This window comes from Oncorhynchus nerka, linkage group LG13, assembly GCF_034236695.1.
Source record: "Oncorhynchus nerka isolate Pitt River linkage group LG13, Oner_Uvic_2.0, whole genome shotgun sequence".
Lineage (NCBI taxonomy): Eukaryota > Metazoa > Chordata > Actinopteri > Salmoniformes > Salmonidae > Oncorhynchus > Oncorhynchus nerka.
Window position 1 is genome coordinate 39,814,487 of NC_088408.1, and position 17,994 is coordinate 39,832,480.

At 42.4% G+C, this 17,994-nt stretch overlaps 2 protein-coding genes across 3 annotated transcripts in view; both read left to right on the top strand.

Moving 5' to 3' along the window:
- LOC115140421 (zinc finger protein 239-like) overlaps nucleotides 1-17,994 on the top strand; it is a 105,800-nt gene that overhangs the window by 36,065 nt on the left and 51,741 nt on the right. The window lies entirely within an intron of this gene.
- Nucleotides 4,000-16,775, top strand: LOC135574695 (zinc finger protein 664-like; the record flags this gene model as incomplete). The annotated part of the gene is made up of 2 exons (XM_065026428.1): nucleotides 4,000-4,336; nucleotides 14,924-16,775. Coding segments are annotated over 2 exons (1,311 nt in total), but the record flags the coding sequence as incomplete, so codon positions are not given.

The window sequence follows — 17,994 nt, forward strand, 5'->3', positions numbered from 1 at the left end:
TGTTAATGGTGTAAATGAATATTGTAGCTGAAAACGACTGATTTTTTATGGAATATCTACATAGGCATACAGAGGCCCATTATCAGCAACCATCACTCCTGTGTTCCAATGGCACATTGTGTTATCTTATCCAAGTTTATCATTTTAAAAGGCTAATTGATCATTAGAAAACAATTTTGCAATTATGGTAGAGCCACTGAAAACTGTTGTGCTGATTTAACAAAGCTTTTGTAAACAGTTTTGTTGCATAACAATCAGGCAGTAGAACAACAATGATCATCACCCTCTTGACCAATCTTCCCTCCCCTTAACATTTGGTTTGATTCTGACCCTGTCAGTGTGCCATGTTGACCTAGGGTTTGATTCAGACACTGACAGTGTACCAGGTGGATATTGGGTTTGATTCAGAGCCTGCCAGTGTAACAAGTGGACATTGGGTTTGATTCAGAGCCTGCCAGTGTACCAGGTGGACATTGGGTTTGATTCAGACCCTTCCAGCATGGGCAGAAATGTATTCCAAGGTAAGTAACTTAGAACCACAGACGTTTCATGCATGACTAAAAACTCCTAAGTATTAGATTTACTGCCATGGTCTAGTATGTCACTGCATCAGACACCATTCACAATGCTGGCTGAGGTACGAGTAAAAATGACATTATTTCCTAATTGTAAAAAATGGCAAGGCCATTGTTGAGGAAGCAGGGGAAGTGTCGTGAGTAACAGAACTGCCTGAGATGTGGGAAGGGAAGCTGCTCACTGATTGGCTGTAGAGAAAAGGGTCCCTCCAAAAATCTGTCACTATTCCAACTGACATGTCAAATTCTCCCCCAAATCTACCACTAATAGGCCAAGCTTCCACAGACCCAGTCTTGTATTGGCAAACAGAACACATAATTTGACATTCAAATATGTCATTTTAAATAGCTCAATTCAATCCAGCTGGGCATTTTTAACACACACATTTGTTCCTGCTGTAGATGTTATGCCTTTGTACAGATCTAGGATCAGTTCTCCTTCACAATGCATACACAGTACTGGTCAATTGTTTGGACACACCTCCAAATTCAATGTTTTTTCTTTATTTTAACTATTGTCTACATTGTAGAATAATAGTGAAGACAACACAACTATTAAATAACACACATGGAATCATGTAGTAACCAAAAAAGTGTTAAACAAATCAAAACATACGTTATATTTGAGATTCTTCAAAGTATTCACCATGTGCCTTGATTACAGCTTTGCACCCTCTTGGCATTGGATGTTGGAGTTATTACATAAAACCAATCAGAATTCAGAATAATGCCAAAGTCAGGTGTGATGTAATATGGAGGACCAGCCTATTCCCTATGATGTAAACCACAACAGAAATAACTTAAAATGTAGAACTTAAAATTAAACCAATCGTTTGCACTCATGACTCGAGTGATTCAAGTAAATCAAAGTTTTGGAAAAACATAACGCCATCTAACCAAATATCAAAGAATGTTAGCAATATGCAGTTATCTTAGCCAGCCAGCTAACATTAGCGATTTTGCCAATGAGCTATGGTCAGTGAGCTGGAAGTACCTTAGACCCGTCTGAACCCAACTAACAAAATCCAACTAAAACATGACTGCAGATCAAAAGAGCAGAGATATACAGAATGATGTCAGGGAAAATCCCTAACTCCCAAAATAGATAGATTCCAGATGTCAGTTAGCAGCAGTAAGCCAAGGTGGAAAAGTTACAAAACGTCAGTAGTCTACTTCACAGAGAACATGCTGAAGAGTAGTTATGGGGAAACAAAGCTTCCTGAAGCATTGGCGCTTTCAGGCTGTTGTGTCAAAAATAGGTTAATTACTCAAGGCTTTGAGCAACACAGAATTTATAACAGCCACATTTTTATGTCCCACACCATAGCGCGTGCGCAGCGTAGCCTTTATGTCATCTACTAAACCACTGACTGTGTCCGAGAGCATCAAATCCATGCTGCATTGTGGGTAAACCGTTACTGGCTGACTGTTTTATAAATAATAATGAGTAGTTATTTATGATGCAAGGTTATTTGTAGATCAGTCAGTCCGCAGTCACCTGCACTGTCGCCTGCAATGTTGAACAAGCCCATTACCAAACCAATCAGGTGGTTGTTTAACGAAATGAATCGGGTTGATTTCCTTTGGCATTTTGAGCCCACGGCAAGAAGGCACCAGCGCCTACCCTGTTAACGGGTTCCCACTAGATAACACAACCACACAGTTCATGAAAAGCATGAGGTGTGGTTAATGTTTGCAAACTTGAGCTAGATATGGACCTAGTGTGACCTTCCTGGTCCAGTCCCTCAAGTCAGTGAGTCAACACAGGAAGGAGCAACGGATGGATAGTTCATTTATTTCCAAAGCTGCAATGATGGGACACACACAGTATGGATGAATGATCAGTAGTGACGGGATATAAATAGCACTCCCACAACAATTCTCCATAAATCTGCCCTATAATATACTAACAAAAAAACTATTGAAATGTCTATCAAAGTCATTGTGATCGTATAGTGGATTTAACAATTCCTAATCATTCTTAATTTACTATAATAAAAATGAATACATTGTTTCCATGTGTTTAATACTCACTGCATCAGAATAAACTATCATCCATTTTAGTATTAAAATATATCAAAATAACCTGAAATATGACTCAATGTCAAAAGAAGAAGAAGTATAATACACCTCAACTAACAAAACCGGGATAATAAACTGGCTGGTGTTCATGAGTTTATAAAACATAGACTTTATACATTTGTCATACATTACCTGTATTGACGGGACACACTGTGTGGATGAATGATCAGCAGTCGACAGGGTAAAAATAGCACTCCTAAAGAAGATGCATTTTCCAGTTAGCTACCAACTTGAAAGAGGTAACTTTAGCATAAAACCCACATGGAAAACGGAGATTTGGCAAATAACATATAAAGAGAGGCTTATTTGATGCCAAACCAACAACAGTAGTAACTAAAACATAAATTGTTAATGTATGATGTAAAAGGTGGATTTTATGATGTAATGTCAACTTTTTACATTTCTATCCCTGGACCATTCAATTTTCAATTTAGCCACAGCAATTCTCCATAAACCTGCTGTGGATTACCCAGAAACCCATACCTTTATCACTGAGGTGGAACGTTTAAATTCCTCGGCGTACACATCACAGACAAACTTAAATGGTCCACCAACACAGACAGCGTGGTGAAAAAGGCGCAACAGCACCTCTTTAACCTCAGGAGGCTGAAGAAATTTGGCTTGTCAAGTAAAACCCTGACAAACTTTTACAGATGCACAGTCGAGAGCATCCTGTCGCGCTGTATTACCACCTAGTATGGAAACTGACCCGCCCTCAACTGCAAGGCTCGCATCACCGGGGGCAAACTGCCTGCCCTCCAAGACACCTACAGCACCTGATGTCACAGAAAGGCCGAAAAGATCATCAAGGACAACCACCCGAGCCACTGCCTGTTCAACGCTGGGACTGAGAGACTGAAAATCAGCTTCTATCTATCTCACTAGCTCAGAGAGGCTGCTGGCTACATTGAGACTCAAATCACTGGCCACTTTAAAAAATTGATCACTAGTCACTTTAAACAATGACACTTTAATCATGTTAAGATATCTTACATTACTCATATCACATGTATATACTGTATTATATACCATCTACGGCACCTTGCCTATGCCTTGCCATCGCTCATCCATATATTTATATGTAATACAGTTGCCTATGCCCTCTTGAAGCATGTGGGAACAACAGACTGGGATAGGGATTGATTGAATATGTCCGTAAACACACCAGCCAGCTGTTCTGCGCATGCTCTGAGGGCGCGGCTCCTCTAAAGAAGAGGAGGTCTGCTGGACGGAGAATGAAGCTCTCGTCAAAGAGGTAGGAGGAGAGGCTGTTACAATACAAAAAGTAGATGCTGAGGCTGTTACAGTGAAATAAGAAGAGAAAGACGTTTCAGTGAAATAAGAGGAAGACGCGTTCAGAGTGAAAGAGGAGAAGGAAGAGGAGGCTGTTACAATACAAAAACAAGTAGACAGTGAGGGTGTTACCGGGAAAGAAGAAAAATACGTTACAGTAAAAGAAGAGGAAGAGGCGTTCAGAGTGAAAGAGAAGGAGGATGTTACAGTAAAAGAAGAGGCAGAGAAAGAGGAAGTTGCAGTTTTTGGAGTGAAAGAGGAGGAGGGGGAGATTACTGTCACATCGAAAAAGGAAGCGGAGGAAACTGGATATCTGGGCCCGGTTTCCCAAACTCATCTTAAGGCATCCAATGGTTCTAACGATGAACGTGCCCTGGTTTACACTCGTAAGTACTGTCTTAACTACAGAGGCACAAGCTCTGCAGTTGTTGAACTGATGTGTGGTGTTAAAGGGGAAATATGCAATTGCTACATCAATATTTAAATGTTTTATTATTTATTTATAGCCATTGATTCTTGAAGAATATAACACATGCCTCATGAGCTTAGTTCAACTGTTGTACCCCATCAGAACCCCAAATAACCTGTTTTACTCCAATGTTTAGAAACAATGTAAACCAACACTGTATAGCCTCAACATGGTTAAAACTATAATGTTGGTATCATGGACGGTCAGTCCTTGTATCCATGTCTATGAATTTGAGACTAGTTACATTTCTCCAGCCCCATCCATCTTATTAGCAAAACAGTGGTGCAATTACAGCTTTGTTATTGCTTGTACTGCATATTGGTTGATTGATTGTTGTGTGGCTTTTTTAAAGGGGCAACTTAGTTTTTAAACATAAACAAAATGGCAGCCCAGAGACCTGAGCTGTGTTAGAATATATATATATATATATATATTTTTTTTTTTAAATTTTATTAACAACAAATCAATACATAAAGCACATGAGGGAACACAAGCATACATAGATTACAAACAATGTTAGAATACTCATACTAACTGTGCTATTTGTGACGTGAATTGAGTATATAGTATGCTTATTGGTCATAGTATGATGAAGTTAGTATGCCAAAAGTTCCCGGATGTCGTACTACATTCGCCAAGAATTGGGTGTGGTTGAACTATTTTCAGATTTGAACAAAATGGCGGAAAATGCGCATCCCAAAGTTCGACGAGAGAATTGAACTGATTTTTAACTAATTATGACAAATATTAAGAAAAGGTTGAGCAATGTAATGACTTTTCAAATAAGTCACCTTACACATTGTTAGTTACGCTATCCTTAAAACCGCATAGCATATCTTCACAGCCGTATGTACCAGTTTGTCAACTAGCTACCTAATGTTAGTTGGCTACTAATACATCAAACTTGCCAGTATATTTACTATATTCTAACTAACTATCCAACATTTATTGACTTGATTATTAACGTCATTCTTAGCCAATGGACATTGTTAATTTGGGTGCGTTCATAAATTCGCTCTGGTTCTCCACTCTAATTTCAGAGCAGTCTTGTCTGAGTACCAGAGCGCAGAATAACTGATGAATTTACTGACGCTCAACACCCGTTGAATATGGCCGGTGTCATTAAACGTCTGCAAAAAAGCTCAAATTAAGTTGTTGCCAGCAGCACAGTTAGTCACCAACGTTCTGGATAACATGAAACCGCCTAACCAGCTCTGCTAGGGAAAGTAAAATGGTCAGAGTAAGGTTTTCTCTCATTTGTGCTAGCAAGCTATCCAACGTTAGCCAGTTAGCTTGGGTGCTTTACTGTCGTTGTGAGGTCAGAATGCTTGGATTGACCCTACTTCTCAGCCATATAGTATTAGTTTACAAACAGTGGCGTTATACGAGCTCATGTTTTGGTTTCTGATGGGGTAATACAGTTGAAACATTTGAGGCATTTATAAGTTATACTTTTCAAGAATCAATGGTTATATTGTAAATGGGTCGTTAACTGCCAGTGAAGATTCCCTCTTAGCAAGGTGTTGCTGAAATAATGTTAGCCGCTAATCGCTAGCTAGCTTGCTAAACATATTAAGAGTCAAACGTAGCTAGCTAATACTGCCTGGTGCCAGTGCTTTTGTAGGCCTAGATAAGCATGTTTGTGCAGCAGTATCTTATCAGAGAGGTATGAATATGTTGGCTAGCTAGCCGGCTACATGAAGTAAGAAAAAATGTAAAGTAACATCTAATTAGTGTCACCTGGAAACACTGACCAACACTTTGGTTCCTACCATGTCTTCTTCTCTGAGGTTTGTCAGACTACACTCATCAGGTGTATTGCTGCCCCTAAAACACCTACTGTACAGGGTTGTAAAATATACCCCCAAAACACCTACTGTACAGGGTTGTAAAATAAACACCTACTGTACGGGGTTGTACAATATACCCCCAAAACACCTACTGTACGGGGTTGTAAAATATACCCCCAAAACACCTACTGTACACAGGTTTGTAAAATATACCACCAAAACACCTACTGTACGGGGTTGTAAAAAATACCCCCAAAACAATCATACTAATTACAAAAAATAAAAATTAACAGTTTGACTAGTGCAATTTCTCACTTGCGCTATAAACACAACAAAGTCCACCTTCACTATTAGTGTGTTGGGATCCTTCTCCTGCATGGCTTCACTGCAGACTGTGGGACATCCACTACCTTCTCCTCTCCTCACCCCTTCAGCTATTTTCACTGCCTCCACATAGGACACCTTCTGTATGGGCCTGATCCTAGCTACTGTGACCTCCTTCATCCATACAGGGCACGCCGGGAACTTGGGAGTGTGATTCCCACAATTACAACATGCTTCATCTGACATTTATTCCTTTGACAAACACTTGCCACATGTCCAAACATTTTTACAATTGTAACACTGCAGCGGCTTCTGTATATCTTACTTACCAATGTTTTACATAAGATGGGAGAACCACTTCACCAAACCACAGTAAAACCTTCTATCATTTGTTTTAATCAACGTGCGTATACCTGAAATGTTACCCCTAAACCACACAAAGCTTTCCCCTTTTGCGCTATTGACACACAATCAGCATCATACCGCTCCTGGTCACTCGAAACGATTCCACTTTACCCAATTCATCCTTCACCATCTTTGAGACCGCGAACGGGTCACCCAAAAAACATCCTTGCTGATGATTCCCACTTCAACCATAAACTGCAGTTCATGACCAACTTTAACCCTTTTCACTCCACTGTTCTTCACCATCGTCCACTCATTCTCAACTGTACAGAGTCAATGTGTGGGGGTACCGGTTAGTTGAGGTAATATGTACATATAGGTAGAGATAAAGTGACTGCATAGATAATAACAACAGAGCATAGCAGCGGTGTAAAAAGGTGGGGAGGGGCAGTGCAAATAGTCTGGGTAGCCATTTGATTAGATGTTCAGGAGTCTTATGGCTTGGGGAAAGAAGCTGTTTAGAAGCCGCTTGCCGTGCTGTAGCAGGGAGAACAGTCTATGACTAGGGTGGCTGGAGTCTTTGACAATTTTTAGGGCCTTCCTCTGACACAGCCTGGTATAGAGGTCATGGATGGCAGGAAGCTTGGCCCCAGTGATGTACTGGGCCATTCGCACTACCCTCTGTAGTGCCTTGTGGTCAGAGGCCGAGCAGTTGCCATACAAGGCAGTGATGCAACCAGTCGGGATGCTATCGATGGTGCAGCTGTAGAACCTTTTGAGTATCTGAGGACCCATGCCACATCTTTTCAGTCTCCTGAGGGGAAATACGTTTAATCGTGCCCTTTTCACAACTGTCTTGGTATGCTTAGACCATGTTAGTTTGTTGGTGATGTGCTGACCTGCTCAACTACAGCCCCGTTGATGAGAATGGGGGCGTGCTCGGTCCTCTTTTTCCTGTAGTCCACAATCATCTCCTTAGTCTTGATCACGTTTCCTTGCACCACACGGCCAGGTCTCTGACCTCCCTATAGGCTGTCTCGTCGTTGATCAGGCCTACCACTGTTGTCATCGGCAAACTTAATGATGATGTTGGAGTTGTGCCTGGTTGTGCAGTCATGAGTGAACACGGAGTACTGGACGGGACTGAGCACGCATCCTTTAGGGGCCCCTGTGTTGCGGATCAGCATGGCGGATGTGTTGTTACATACACTTACAACATGGGGGCGGCCCATCAGGAAGTACAGGATCCAGTTGCAGAGGGAGGTGTTTAGTCCCAGGTTCCTTAGTTTATTGATGAGCTTTGAGGGCACGATGGTGTTGAATGCTTAGCTGTAGTCAATGTATAGCATTCTGACATAGGTGTTCCTTTTGTCCAGGTGGGAAAGGGCAGTGTGGAGTGCAATAGAGATTGCATCATCTGTGGATCTGTTAGGGCGGTATGCAAATTGAAGTGGGTCTAGGGTTTCTGGGATAATGTTGTTGATGTGATCCGTGGCCAGCCTTTCAAAGCACTTCATGGCTACAAACGTGAGTGCTACAGGTCGGTAGTCATTTAGGCAGGTTACCTTAGTGTTCTTGGGCACAGGGACTATGGTGGTCTGCTTAAAACATGTTGGTATTACAGACTCGGACAGGGAGAGGTTGAAAATATCTATAGACTCTTGCCGGTTGGTCAGCACATGCTCACAGTAAACATCCTGGTAATCCGTCTGGCACTGCGGCCCTGTGAATGTTGACCTGTTTAAAGGTCTTACTCACATCGGCTGCGTAGAGCGTGATCACACAGTCTTCCGGAACAGCTGGTGCTCTCATGCACGTGTCAGTGTTATTTGCCGTAGTTTAGCTCGTCTGCTAGGCTTGTGTCACTGGACATCTATCGGCTGTGCTTCCCTTTGTAGTCTGTAATGGTTTGCAAGCCCTGCCACATCCGACGAGCGTCAGAGCCTTTGTAGTACTATTCAATCTTATTGACACTTTGCCTGTTAGATGGTTCGTCGGAGGGCATAGCGGGATTTCTTATAAGCTTCCGGGTTAGAGTCCCGCTCCTTTAAAGCAGCAGCTCTAGCCTTTAGCTCAGTGCGGATGTTGCCTGTAATCCATGGCTTCTGGTTGGGGTATGTACGTACGGTCACTGTGGGGACAACGTCATCGATGCACTGATTGATGAAGCCAATGACCTTTGTGGTGTACTCCTGAATGCTATCGGAGGAATCCTGGAACATATTCCAGGCTGTGCTAGCAAAACAGTTCTGTAGCTTAGCATCTGCTTCATCTGACCACTTTCTTATTGATCGAGTCACTGGTGCTTCTTGCTTTAATTTGAGCTTGGAATCAGGAGGATGGATAGATTTGCCAAATGGGGTGCGGGGTAGAGCTTTGTATGTGTCTCTGTGTGTGGAGTAAAGGTGGTCCAGAGTTGTTTTCCCTCTGGTTGCTCATTTAACATGCTGATAGAAATTTGGTAAGACGGATTTAAGTTTCCCTGCATTAAAGTCCCCGGCTACTAGGAATACTGCCTCTGGGGGAGCTTTTCCTGTTTGTTTATGGCGGAATACAGCTCAGCGGTCTTAGTGCCAGCCTCAGTCTGTGGTGGTATGTAAAACAGCTACGAAAAATACAAATAAACTCTCTAGGTAGATAGTGTGGTCTACAGCTTATCATGAGGTACTCTACCTCAGGCGAGCAATACCTCGAGACTTCCTTAGATATCGTGCACTAGCTGTTATTTACAAAAATATATAGTCCACCTCCCCTTGTCTTACTAGACGCCGCTGTTCTATCCTGCTGGTACAGCGTATAATATACAGCGTGACATCGGTCACCAAGATGGCATAGCAGTCAGACGTCCGGCGCGGCTCGGACCGGAACATACCGGACCTGTACATACTGTACTACCAACATTATCTGCCCGAGGAAGTTATCCAGCTGGCTCCTCCGTCGCGATGTTACCTGAAAGCCCATCTGTGGCCCGCTAATCGTTAGCTGTCTTATCGGCTGCTATCTGAATAGATCTATCGGACAATTATTTTATTTTTTTCTTGGGCCTCTATAACTATATCTATTTTTTTGCGAATTGGATTGATCCCCTCTACCACACGGAACCCCACTAATCCTACCGACGGAAACGCACGAGGTGGCTAAAAACAGACCTCCATCCTATGCTAGCTTGCTACCGTTGACCCGGCTAGCTGTCTGAATCGCTGTGACCGCAACCAACCTCACTACTCACTGGACCCTTTTGATCACTCGACTAAGCATGCCTCTCCTTAATGTCAATATGCCTTGTCCATTGCTGTTCTGGTTAGTGTTTATTGGCTTATTTCACTGTAGAGCCTCTGGTAGCCTTGGTTTCATGCATGTTAACATTAGAAGCCTCCTCCCTAAGTTTGTTTTATTCACTGCTTTAGCACACTCTGCCAACCCGGATGTTTTAGCTGTGTCTGAATCCTGGCTTAGGAAGACCACCAAAAATTCTGAAATGTTCATCCCTAACTACAACATTTTCAGACAAGATAGAACTGCCAAAGGGGGAGGTGTTGCAATCTACTGCAAAGATAGACTGCAGAGTTCTGTCTGACTATCCAGGTCTGTACCCAAAAAATTTGAACTTCTACTATTAAAAATCCACCTCACTAAAAACAAGTCTCTCACCGTTGCCGCCTGCTATAGACCACCCTCTGCCCCCAGCTGTGCTCTGGACACCATATGTGAACTGATTGCCCCCCATCTATCTTCAGAGCTCGTGCTGCTAGGCGACCTAAACTGGAACATGCTTAAACATTAACACTCCAGCCATCCTACAATCTAAGCTTGATGCCCTCAATCTCACACAAATTATCAATGAACCTACCAGGTACCTACCTAAAGCCATAAACACGGGCACCCTCATAGATATCATCCTAACCAACTTGCCCTCTAAATACACTTCTGCTGTCTTCAACCAAGATCTTAGCGATCACTGCCTCATTGCCTGCATCCGTAATGGGTCAGCGGTCAAACGATCTCCACTCATCACTGTCAAACGCTCCCTGAAACACTTCAGCGAGCAGTTCTTTCTAATCGACCTGGCCGGGGTATCCTGGAAGGATATTGATCTCATCCCGTCAGTAGAGGATGCCTGGTTATTTTTTAAATGCCTTCCTAACCATCTTAAATAAGCATGCCCCATTCAAGAAATTTAGAACCAGGAACAGATATAGCCCTTGGTTCACCCCAGACCTGACTGCCCTTAACCAACAAAAAAACATCCTATGGCGTTCTGCATTAGCATCAAACAGCCCCCGTGATAAGCAGCTATTCAGGGAAGCTAGAAACCAATATACACAGGCAGTTAGAAAAGCCAAGGCTAGCTTTTTCAAGCAGAAATTTGCTTCCTGCAACACTAACTCAAAAAAGTTCTGGGTCACTGTAAAGTCCATGGAGAATAAGAACACCTCCTCCCAGCTGCCCATTGCACTGAAGATAGGAAACACTGTCACCACTGATAAATCCACTATAATTGAGAACTTCAATAAGCATTTTTCTACGGCTGGCCATGCTTTCCACCTGGCTACCCCTACCCTGGTCAACAGTAATGCACCCCCACAGCAACTCGCCCAATCCTTCCCCATTTCTCCTTCTCCCAAATCCAGTCAGCTGATGTTCTGAAAGAGCTGCAAAATCTGGACCCCGACAAATCAGCCGAGCTAGACAATCTGGACCCTTTCTTTCTAAAAAATTATCTGCCGAAATTGTTGCCACCCCTATTACTAGCCTGTTCAACCTCTCTTTCGTGTCGTCTGAGATTCCCAGAGATTGGAAAGCAGCTGCGGTCATCCCCTCTCTTCAAAGGGGGGGGGGTGGGGGGGGGGACACTCTTGACCCAAACTGCTACAGAGCTACATCTATCCTACCCTGCTTTTCTAAGGACTTCGAAAGCCAAGTCAACAAACAGATTACCGACCATTTCGAATATCACCATACCCTCTCTGCTATGCAATCTGGTTTCAGAGCTGGTCATGGGTGCACCTCAGCCACGCTCAAGGTCCTAAACGATATCTTAACCGCCATCGATAAGAAACATTACTGTGCAGCCGTATTCATTGATCTGGCCAAGGCTTTCGACTCTGTCAATCACCACATCCTCATTGGCAGACTTGACAGCCTTGGTTTCTCAAATGATTGCCTCGCCTGGTTCACCAACTCCTTCTCTGATAGAGTTCAGTGTGTCAAATCGGAGGTTCTGTTGTCTGGACCTCTGGCAGTCTCTATGGGGGTTCCACAGGGTTCAATTCTTGGACCGACTCTCTTCTCTGTAAACATCAATGATGTCGCTCTTGCTATTGGTGAGTCTCTGATCCACCTCTACGCAGACGACACCATTCGGTATACTTCTGGCCCTTCTTTGGACACTGTGTTAACAACCCTCCAGGCAAGCTTCAATGCCATACAACTCTCCTTCCGTGGCCTCCAATTGCTCTTAAGTACAAGTAAAACTAAATGCATGCTCTTCAACCGATCGCTGTCTGCACTTGCCCGCCTGTCCAACATCACTACTCTGGGCGGCTCTGACTTAGAATACGTGGACAACTACAAATACCTAGGTGTCTGGTTAGACTGTAAACTCTTCTTCCAGACCCACATCAAACATCTCCAATCCAAAGTTAAATCTAGAATTGGCTTCCTATTTCACAACAAAGCATCCTTCACTCATGCTGCCAAACATACCCTTATAAAACTGACCATCCTACCAATTCTCGACTTTGGCGATGTCATTTACAAAATAGCCTCCAATACCTACTCAACAAATTGGATGCAGTCTATCACAGTTCCATCCGTTTTGTCACCAAAGCCCCTTATACTACCCACCATTGCGACCTGTATGCTCTCGTTGGCTGGCCCTCGCTTCATACTCGTCGCCAAACCCACTGACTCCATGTCACCTACAAGACCCTGCTAGGTAAAGTCCCCCCTTATCTCAGCTCGCTGGTCACCATAGCATCACCCACCTGTAGCACGCACTCCAGCAGGTATATCTCTCTGGTCACCCCCAAAACCAATTCTTTCTTTGGCCGCCTCTCCTTCCAGTTATCTGCTTCCAATGACTGGAACGAACAACAAAAATCTCTGAAACTGGAAAAACTTATCTCCCTCACTAGCTTTAAGCACCAGCTGTCAGAGCAGCTCACATATTGCTGCACCTGTACATAGCCCATCTATAATTTAGCCCAAGCAACTACCTCTTTCCCTACTGTATTTATTTTATTTATTTATTTATTTTGCTCCTTTGCACCCCATTATTTTTATTTCTACCTTGCACATTCTTCCACTGCAAATCTACCATTCCAGTGTTTTACTCGCTATATTGTATTTACTTTGCCACCATGGCCTTTTTCTGCCTTTACCTCCCTTATCTCACCTCATTTGCTCACATCGTATGTAGACTTGTTTCTACTGTATTATTACTCCATGTGTAACTCTGTGTTGTTGTATGGGTCAAACTGCTTTGCTTTATCTTGGCCAGGTCGCAATTGTAAATGAGAACTTGTTCTCAACTTGCCTACCTGGTTAAATAAAGGTGAAATAAAATAAATAAATAAAAAATAACCAGTCAGCTGTATGTTGATAATGTTGTTGTTTAGCCACGACTCCGTGAATCATAAGATATTACAGTTTTGAATGTTCCTTTGGTAGTTTAGTCTTCCGCGTAGGTCATCAATTTTACTTTCCAAAGATTGCACGTTTGCTAGCAGAATGGAAGGAAGTGGGGGTTTATCGATCACCTACAAATTCTCAGAACGCAGCCTGCCCTTTGGCCCCTGTTTCTCCCACTTCTCTTCACGCAATTAACGGGGATCTGGGCCTGTCCCCGGGAAAGCAGTATATCGTTCACGTCGGGCTCGTCGGACTTATTAAAGGAAAAAAATGATTCTGCCAGTCCGTGGTGAGTAATCGCAGTTTTAATGTCCTGAAGAGACGCTACCGTCATAAGAGACGGTAGCGACAACATTATGTACAAAATAAGTTTAAAAAATAAGTTCCAAACAACGCAAAGAAACTATCAAAAAACCACAATGGGTTGGGAATACGTAAAACGTCAGCCTTGCTCTCCGTCTTAAAGATAGTTATACCATGCTCCACATTGGATCCAACCTCAACAAATTGATGTTTATAATGTTTGTTGTCTACTTGATTTCCAGTAAGGTCTCGTTAGTCTGTTAGGACACAGAGATTCTTAGCTCATAATGTGTAGAGAACTGTTCCTTGATGTATAAGCTATTGTACAACACACAGAGCTAATTTCCTTTATTCAGGACATTTAGAATGACAACACATTACAGAGTAGCCTAGTGGGATTATTCACAAAATTATCTGGTGATCAGGTTATGAAATGTCATGACAAAGACATTTTAGTTTCCACGTTTCACCAAAAATATTACATGATTTATAGTCCTAGGTCTATGTTGTTAGGTGAAGTTATGGGCCAATTTGGCATACACAACGTGTACAAACACTCATTGTCAGGCTAATGGTAAAGCTATCCAAAGAGCATTTTACTTGTTGAAGTATAAAGCAGTTGATTTGCGGCAATAACACAAACATTATGTTAAGCAGGAGATTCAAACGAGCCTTACAATTATAATCCAAAGTTGTAATATTCAGAACACATAGTGGAAAAACTAAAACCTTCGTACAAAACTGGCGGTTTCCACATTAGCAGGGAGGAGTTTCTACAACCAAATTGCCTGCGCATTGTCCTCCTGACACAATTTTTGCAAACACAGAAAGGGGCCCATATTGGGGGCCAATAGTTGTCTGGCACACTGCTTAGGATTTCACAACTTTATTATAACTGAACAGTCATCGATGTTACTATTAATGTGAAAACAAGACAAAATATGACTTGTTGCTAACTTGACTGTCTTAATTGTCAAATAATTTAATAGACGTCAATTATTGTACAACTTCATGGGTACGCTCTGGGCATCACCTTTCATCTCAAATAAACAATGGATTTCTGCTGTTGTGGGCCTTTAACCATCTGTCTGACTTTGTTGTTCACTCAGGAGAGAGACAGGACTATCGTGGATCATCTGGGGAGCCTCAACAACCTCATGATGCTGAAGAGGCAGAGAAGAGTCTCTCCAGATCAGAACACCTCAAGAAACACCAGCAGAGACCCACAGGAAAGAAATCTAATTACTGCTCTGACTGTGGGAAATGTTGCAAATATTCATCAGACCTTAAAATACACCAACGAGTACACACAGGAGAGAAATCTCACCACTGTTCAGATTGTGGGAAAAGCTTTTCAACATCACAGATTTTGAAGCTGCACCAGAGAACACACACAGGAGAGAAATCTCATATCTGTGATCAATGTGGGAAGAGTTTTACTCAGTCAGGCTCCCTGAAATCACACCGGAAACTACACACAGGAGAGAAACCTTATAGCTGTATTCAATGTGGGAAGAGTTTTACTACATCTAGCAATCTGACTATACACCAGAGAACACACACAAGAGAGAAATCTTATAGCTGTAATCAATGTGGGAAGAGTTTTAATACATCTAGCCATCTGACTACACACCAGCGAGTACACACAGGAGAGAAGCTTCACCACTGCTCAAATTGTGGGAAAAGCTTTTCAACATCACAGTCTTTGAAGCTACACCAGAGAACACACACAGGAGAGAAATCTCGTAGCTGTGATCAATGTGGAAAGAGTTTTACTCAGTCAGTCTCCCTGAAATCACACCAGAAACTACACACCGGAGAGAACCCTTATAGCTGTATTCAATGTGGGAAGAGTTTTACTACATCTAGCAATCTGACTATATGCCAGAGAACACATACAGGAGAGAGATCCTTTAGTTGTAATCAATGTGGGAAGAGTTTTGTTCAGTCTAGCGATCTGACAGTACACCAGAGAACACACACAGGAGAGACATATTTTAGCTGTGATCAGTGTGACAAGAGATACTCTGATAAAAGATCTCTGATCAAACATCAGAAAATACATGAAGGAGTTGTTTCATGATATCAATTAAATAATTTCACAATGTAGAATGTTTTTAACATTGTAGTAGGTGTATTTTAAGGAATCTCACAATGTAGAACCCTAAATGTTTGCCCCATTCAATTGATTTCAGCATGATTTTGATATTAGCCTCTGGAAAAATCCAAGGTCTGAATTGAATGAGTACTATTTATGTGATTTATCAAAAAGTGACTAACACAAAAAGAGCTGTGTTTCAATTACGGTACCATGTTGGTGACCCACTTGAATCAAAATGTAACTAGCTGTTTACCACGTTGGTGACCCACTGGAATCAAAATGCACACTTCAAAATGTAGCTAGCTGTTTTCTACAAATTGTCCTCTAACCAGTGATGTACACATTATTCCCAGATTATGTGTGGTTTTTGAGCTGTTAGTTTTTACATCTCCCTCCTCTCGCACAATTGATTTCAACATGATATCGATGAGTGATGAATAAGTGTTGTGTTCCTTTGGTTCGCGACCCCTAAATTTAAATGCATCACTCCAAAATGTAGCTGACTGTCTTGTTTTATGATTCCATGCATCACCATTAAGTGAATTGTTGCCAAAGAGGTGTACATTTGGTTTTGATATTTCATATTTACAATTCATGTAACATTTAGTAATCATAAATATTTATGCAACCAACTGATCATTTTCGGGTATAATTATATTGACATTGTTGCCCTGCTTTTATAGTATCAGGGTTAATTCCGAGTGAACCATTATGACACACCCCTCACTACTGTCATTGGTTACACTAATTGCACTGTTTGTCTACATAACCTGGTTCAAGTATTCATGACATTACCCTGAGGAAGGCACAGTGATGCCCGAAACGTTGGTAAATACCCATTAAATTGCTGGGAGTTTATATATGGAGTGTGCGACTTTCTTTATTTTGATAGTTTATTCACTGTTAGTCAGCACCTCCACACAAACTATTTTTCTGGGTGTGAGCCAGCTCATGTTTTTAAAGGCTAGGTAACAACACATCTGCCACGCTGATCCTCAACTCAGGGGTGCTCAGCCCCCTCCTGTACTCCCTGTTCACTCATGACTGCACGGCCAGGCACAACTCCAACACCATCATTAAGTTTTCCGATGCCATAACAGTGATAGGCCTGATCACTAACAACGACGAGACAGCTTATAGGGAGGAGGTCAGAGACCTGTCCGTGTGGTGCCAGGAAAACAACCACTCCCTCAAAGTGATCAAGACAAAGGAGATGATTGTGGACTACAGGAAAAGGAAGACCGAGCACGCCCCCATTCTCATCAACGGGTAGAGAGCGTCAAGTTCCTTGGTGTCCACTTTACTAACAAACTATCACACCAAGACAGTCGTGAAGAGGAGACAACGCCTATTCCCCCTCAGGAGACAGAAAAGATTTAGTATGGGTCCTCAGATCCTCAAAAGGTTCTATAGCTGCACCATTGAGAGCATCCTGACTGGTTGCATCCCTGCCTGGTATGGAACTGCTCTGCCTCCGACCGCAAGGCACTACAGAGGGGAGTGCGTACAGCCCAGTACATCACTGGGGCCAAGCTTCCTGCCATCCAGGACCTCTATACCAGGCACTGTCAGAGGAAGTCCCCTTTGTTACCGGTACCGGTACCCCCTGTATATAGTCTAGCTATTGTTATTTAACTTCTACTCTTTAATTACTTGTTCCTTTTATTTCTTATTTTAATTTGTACCAGCATTGCTGGTTAGGGGCTTGTAAGTCAGCATTTCACTGTAAGGTCTACACCTGTTGTATTCGGTGCATGTGACAAATAACATTTGTTAGACCAGACTCATAGTTCAGAATGAATGACTGACTGCCCAGTTCACCGTCTCACCTCATACTGTATTGGAGCAGCAGCAGCTGCTGACTGCCAGGTTCAACTTCAGTTCACTAGGTTTGGATTATTTCCTCAACTATATTCTTTACCATATATTGTATATCGTTTCGAAAAAGCCAACATGGCTTTACACTCTGTTAGCAATTGGATATGTAGATGGGTGAGCCGGTCAAGGATCGATTCAGACTAAGTGGTAAATTTTATGACAAGTAAACAGTTTATTCAGAGTGAAAATATGTATTACAAC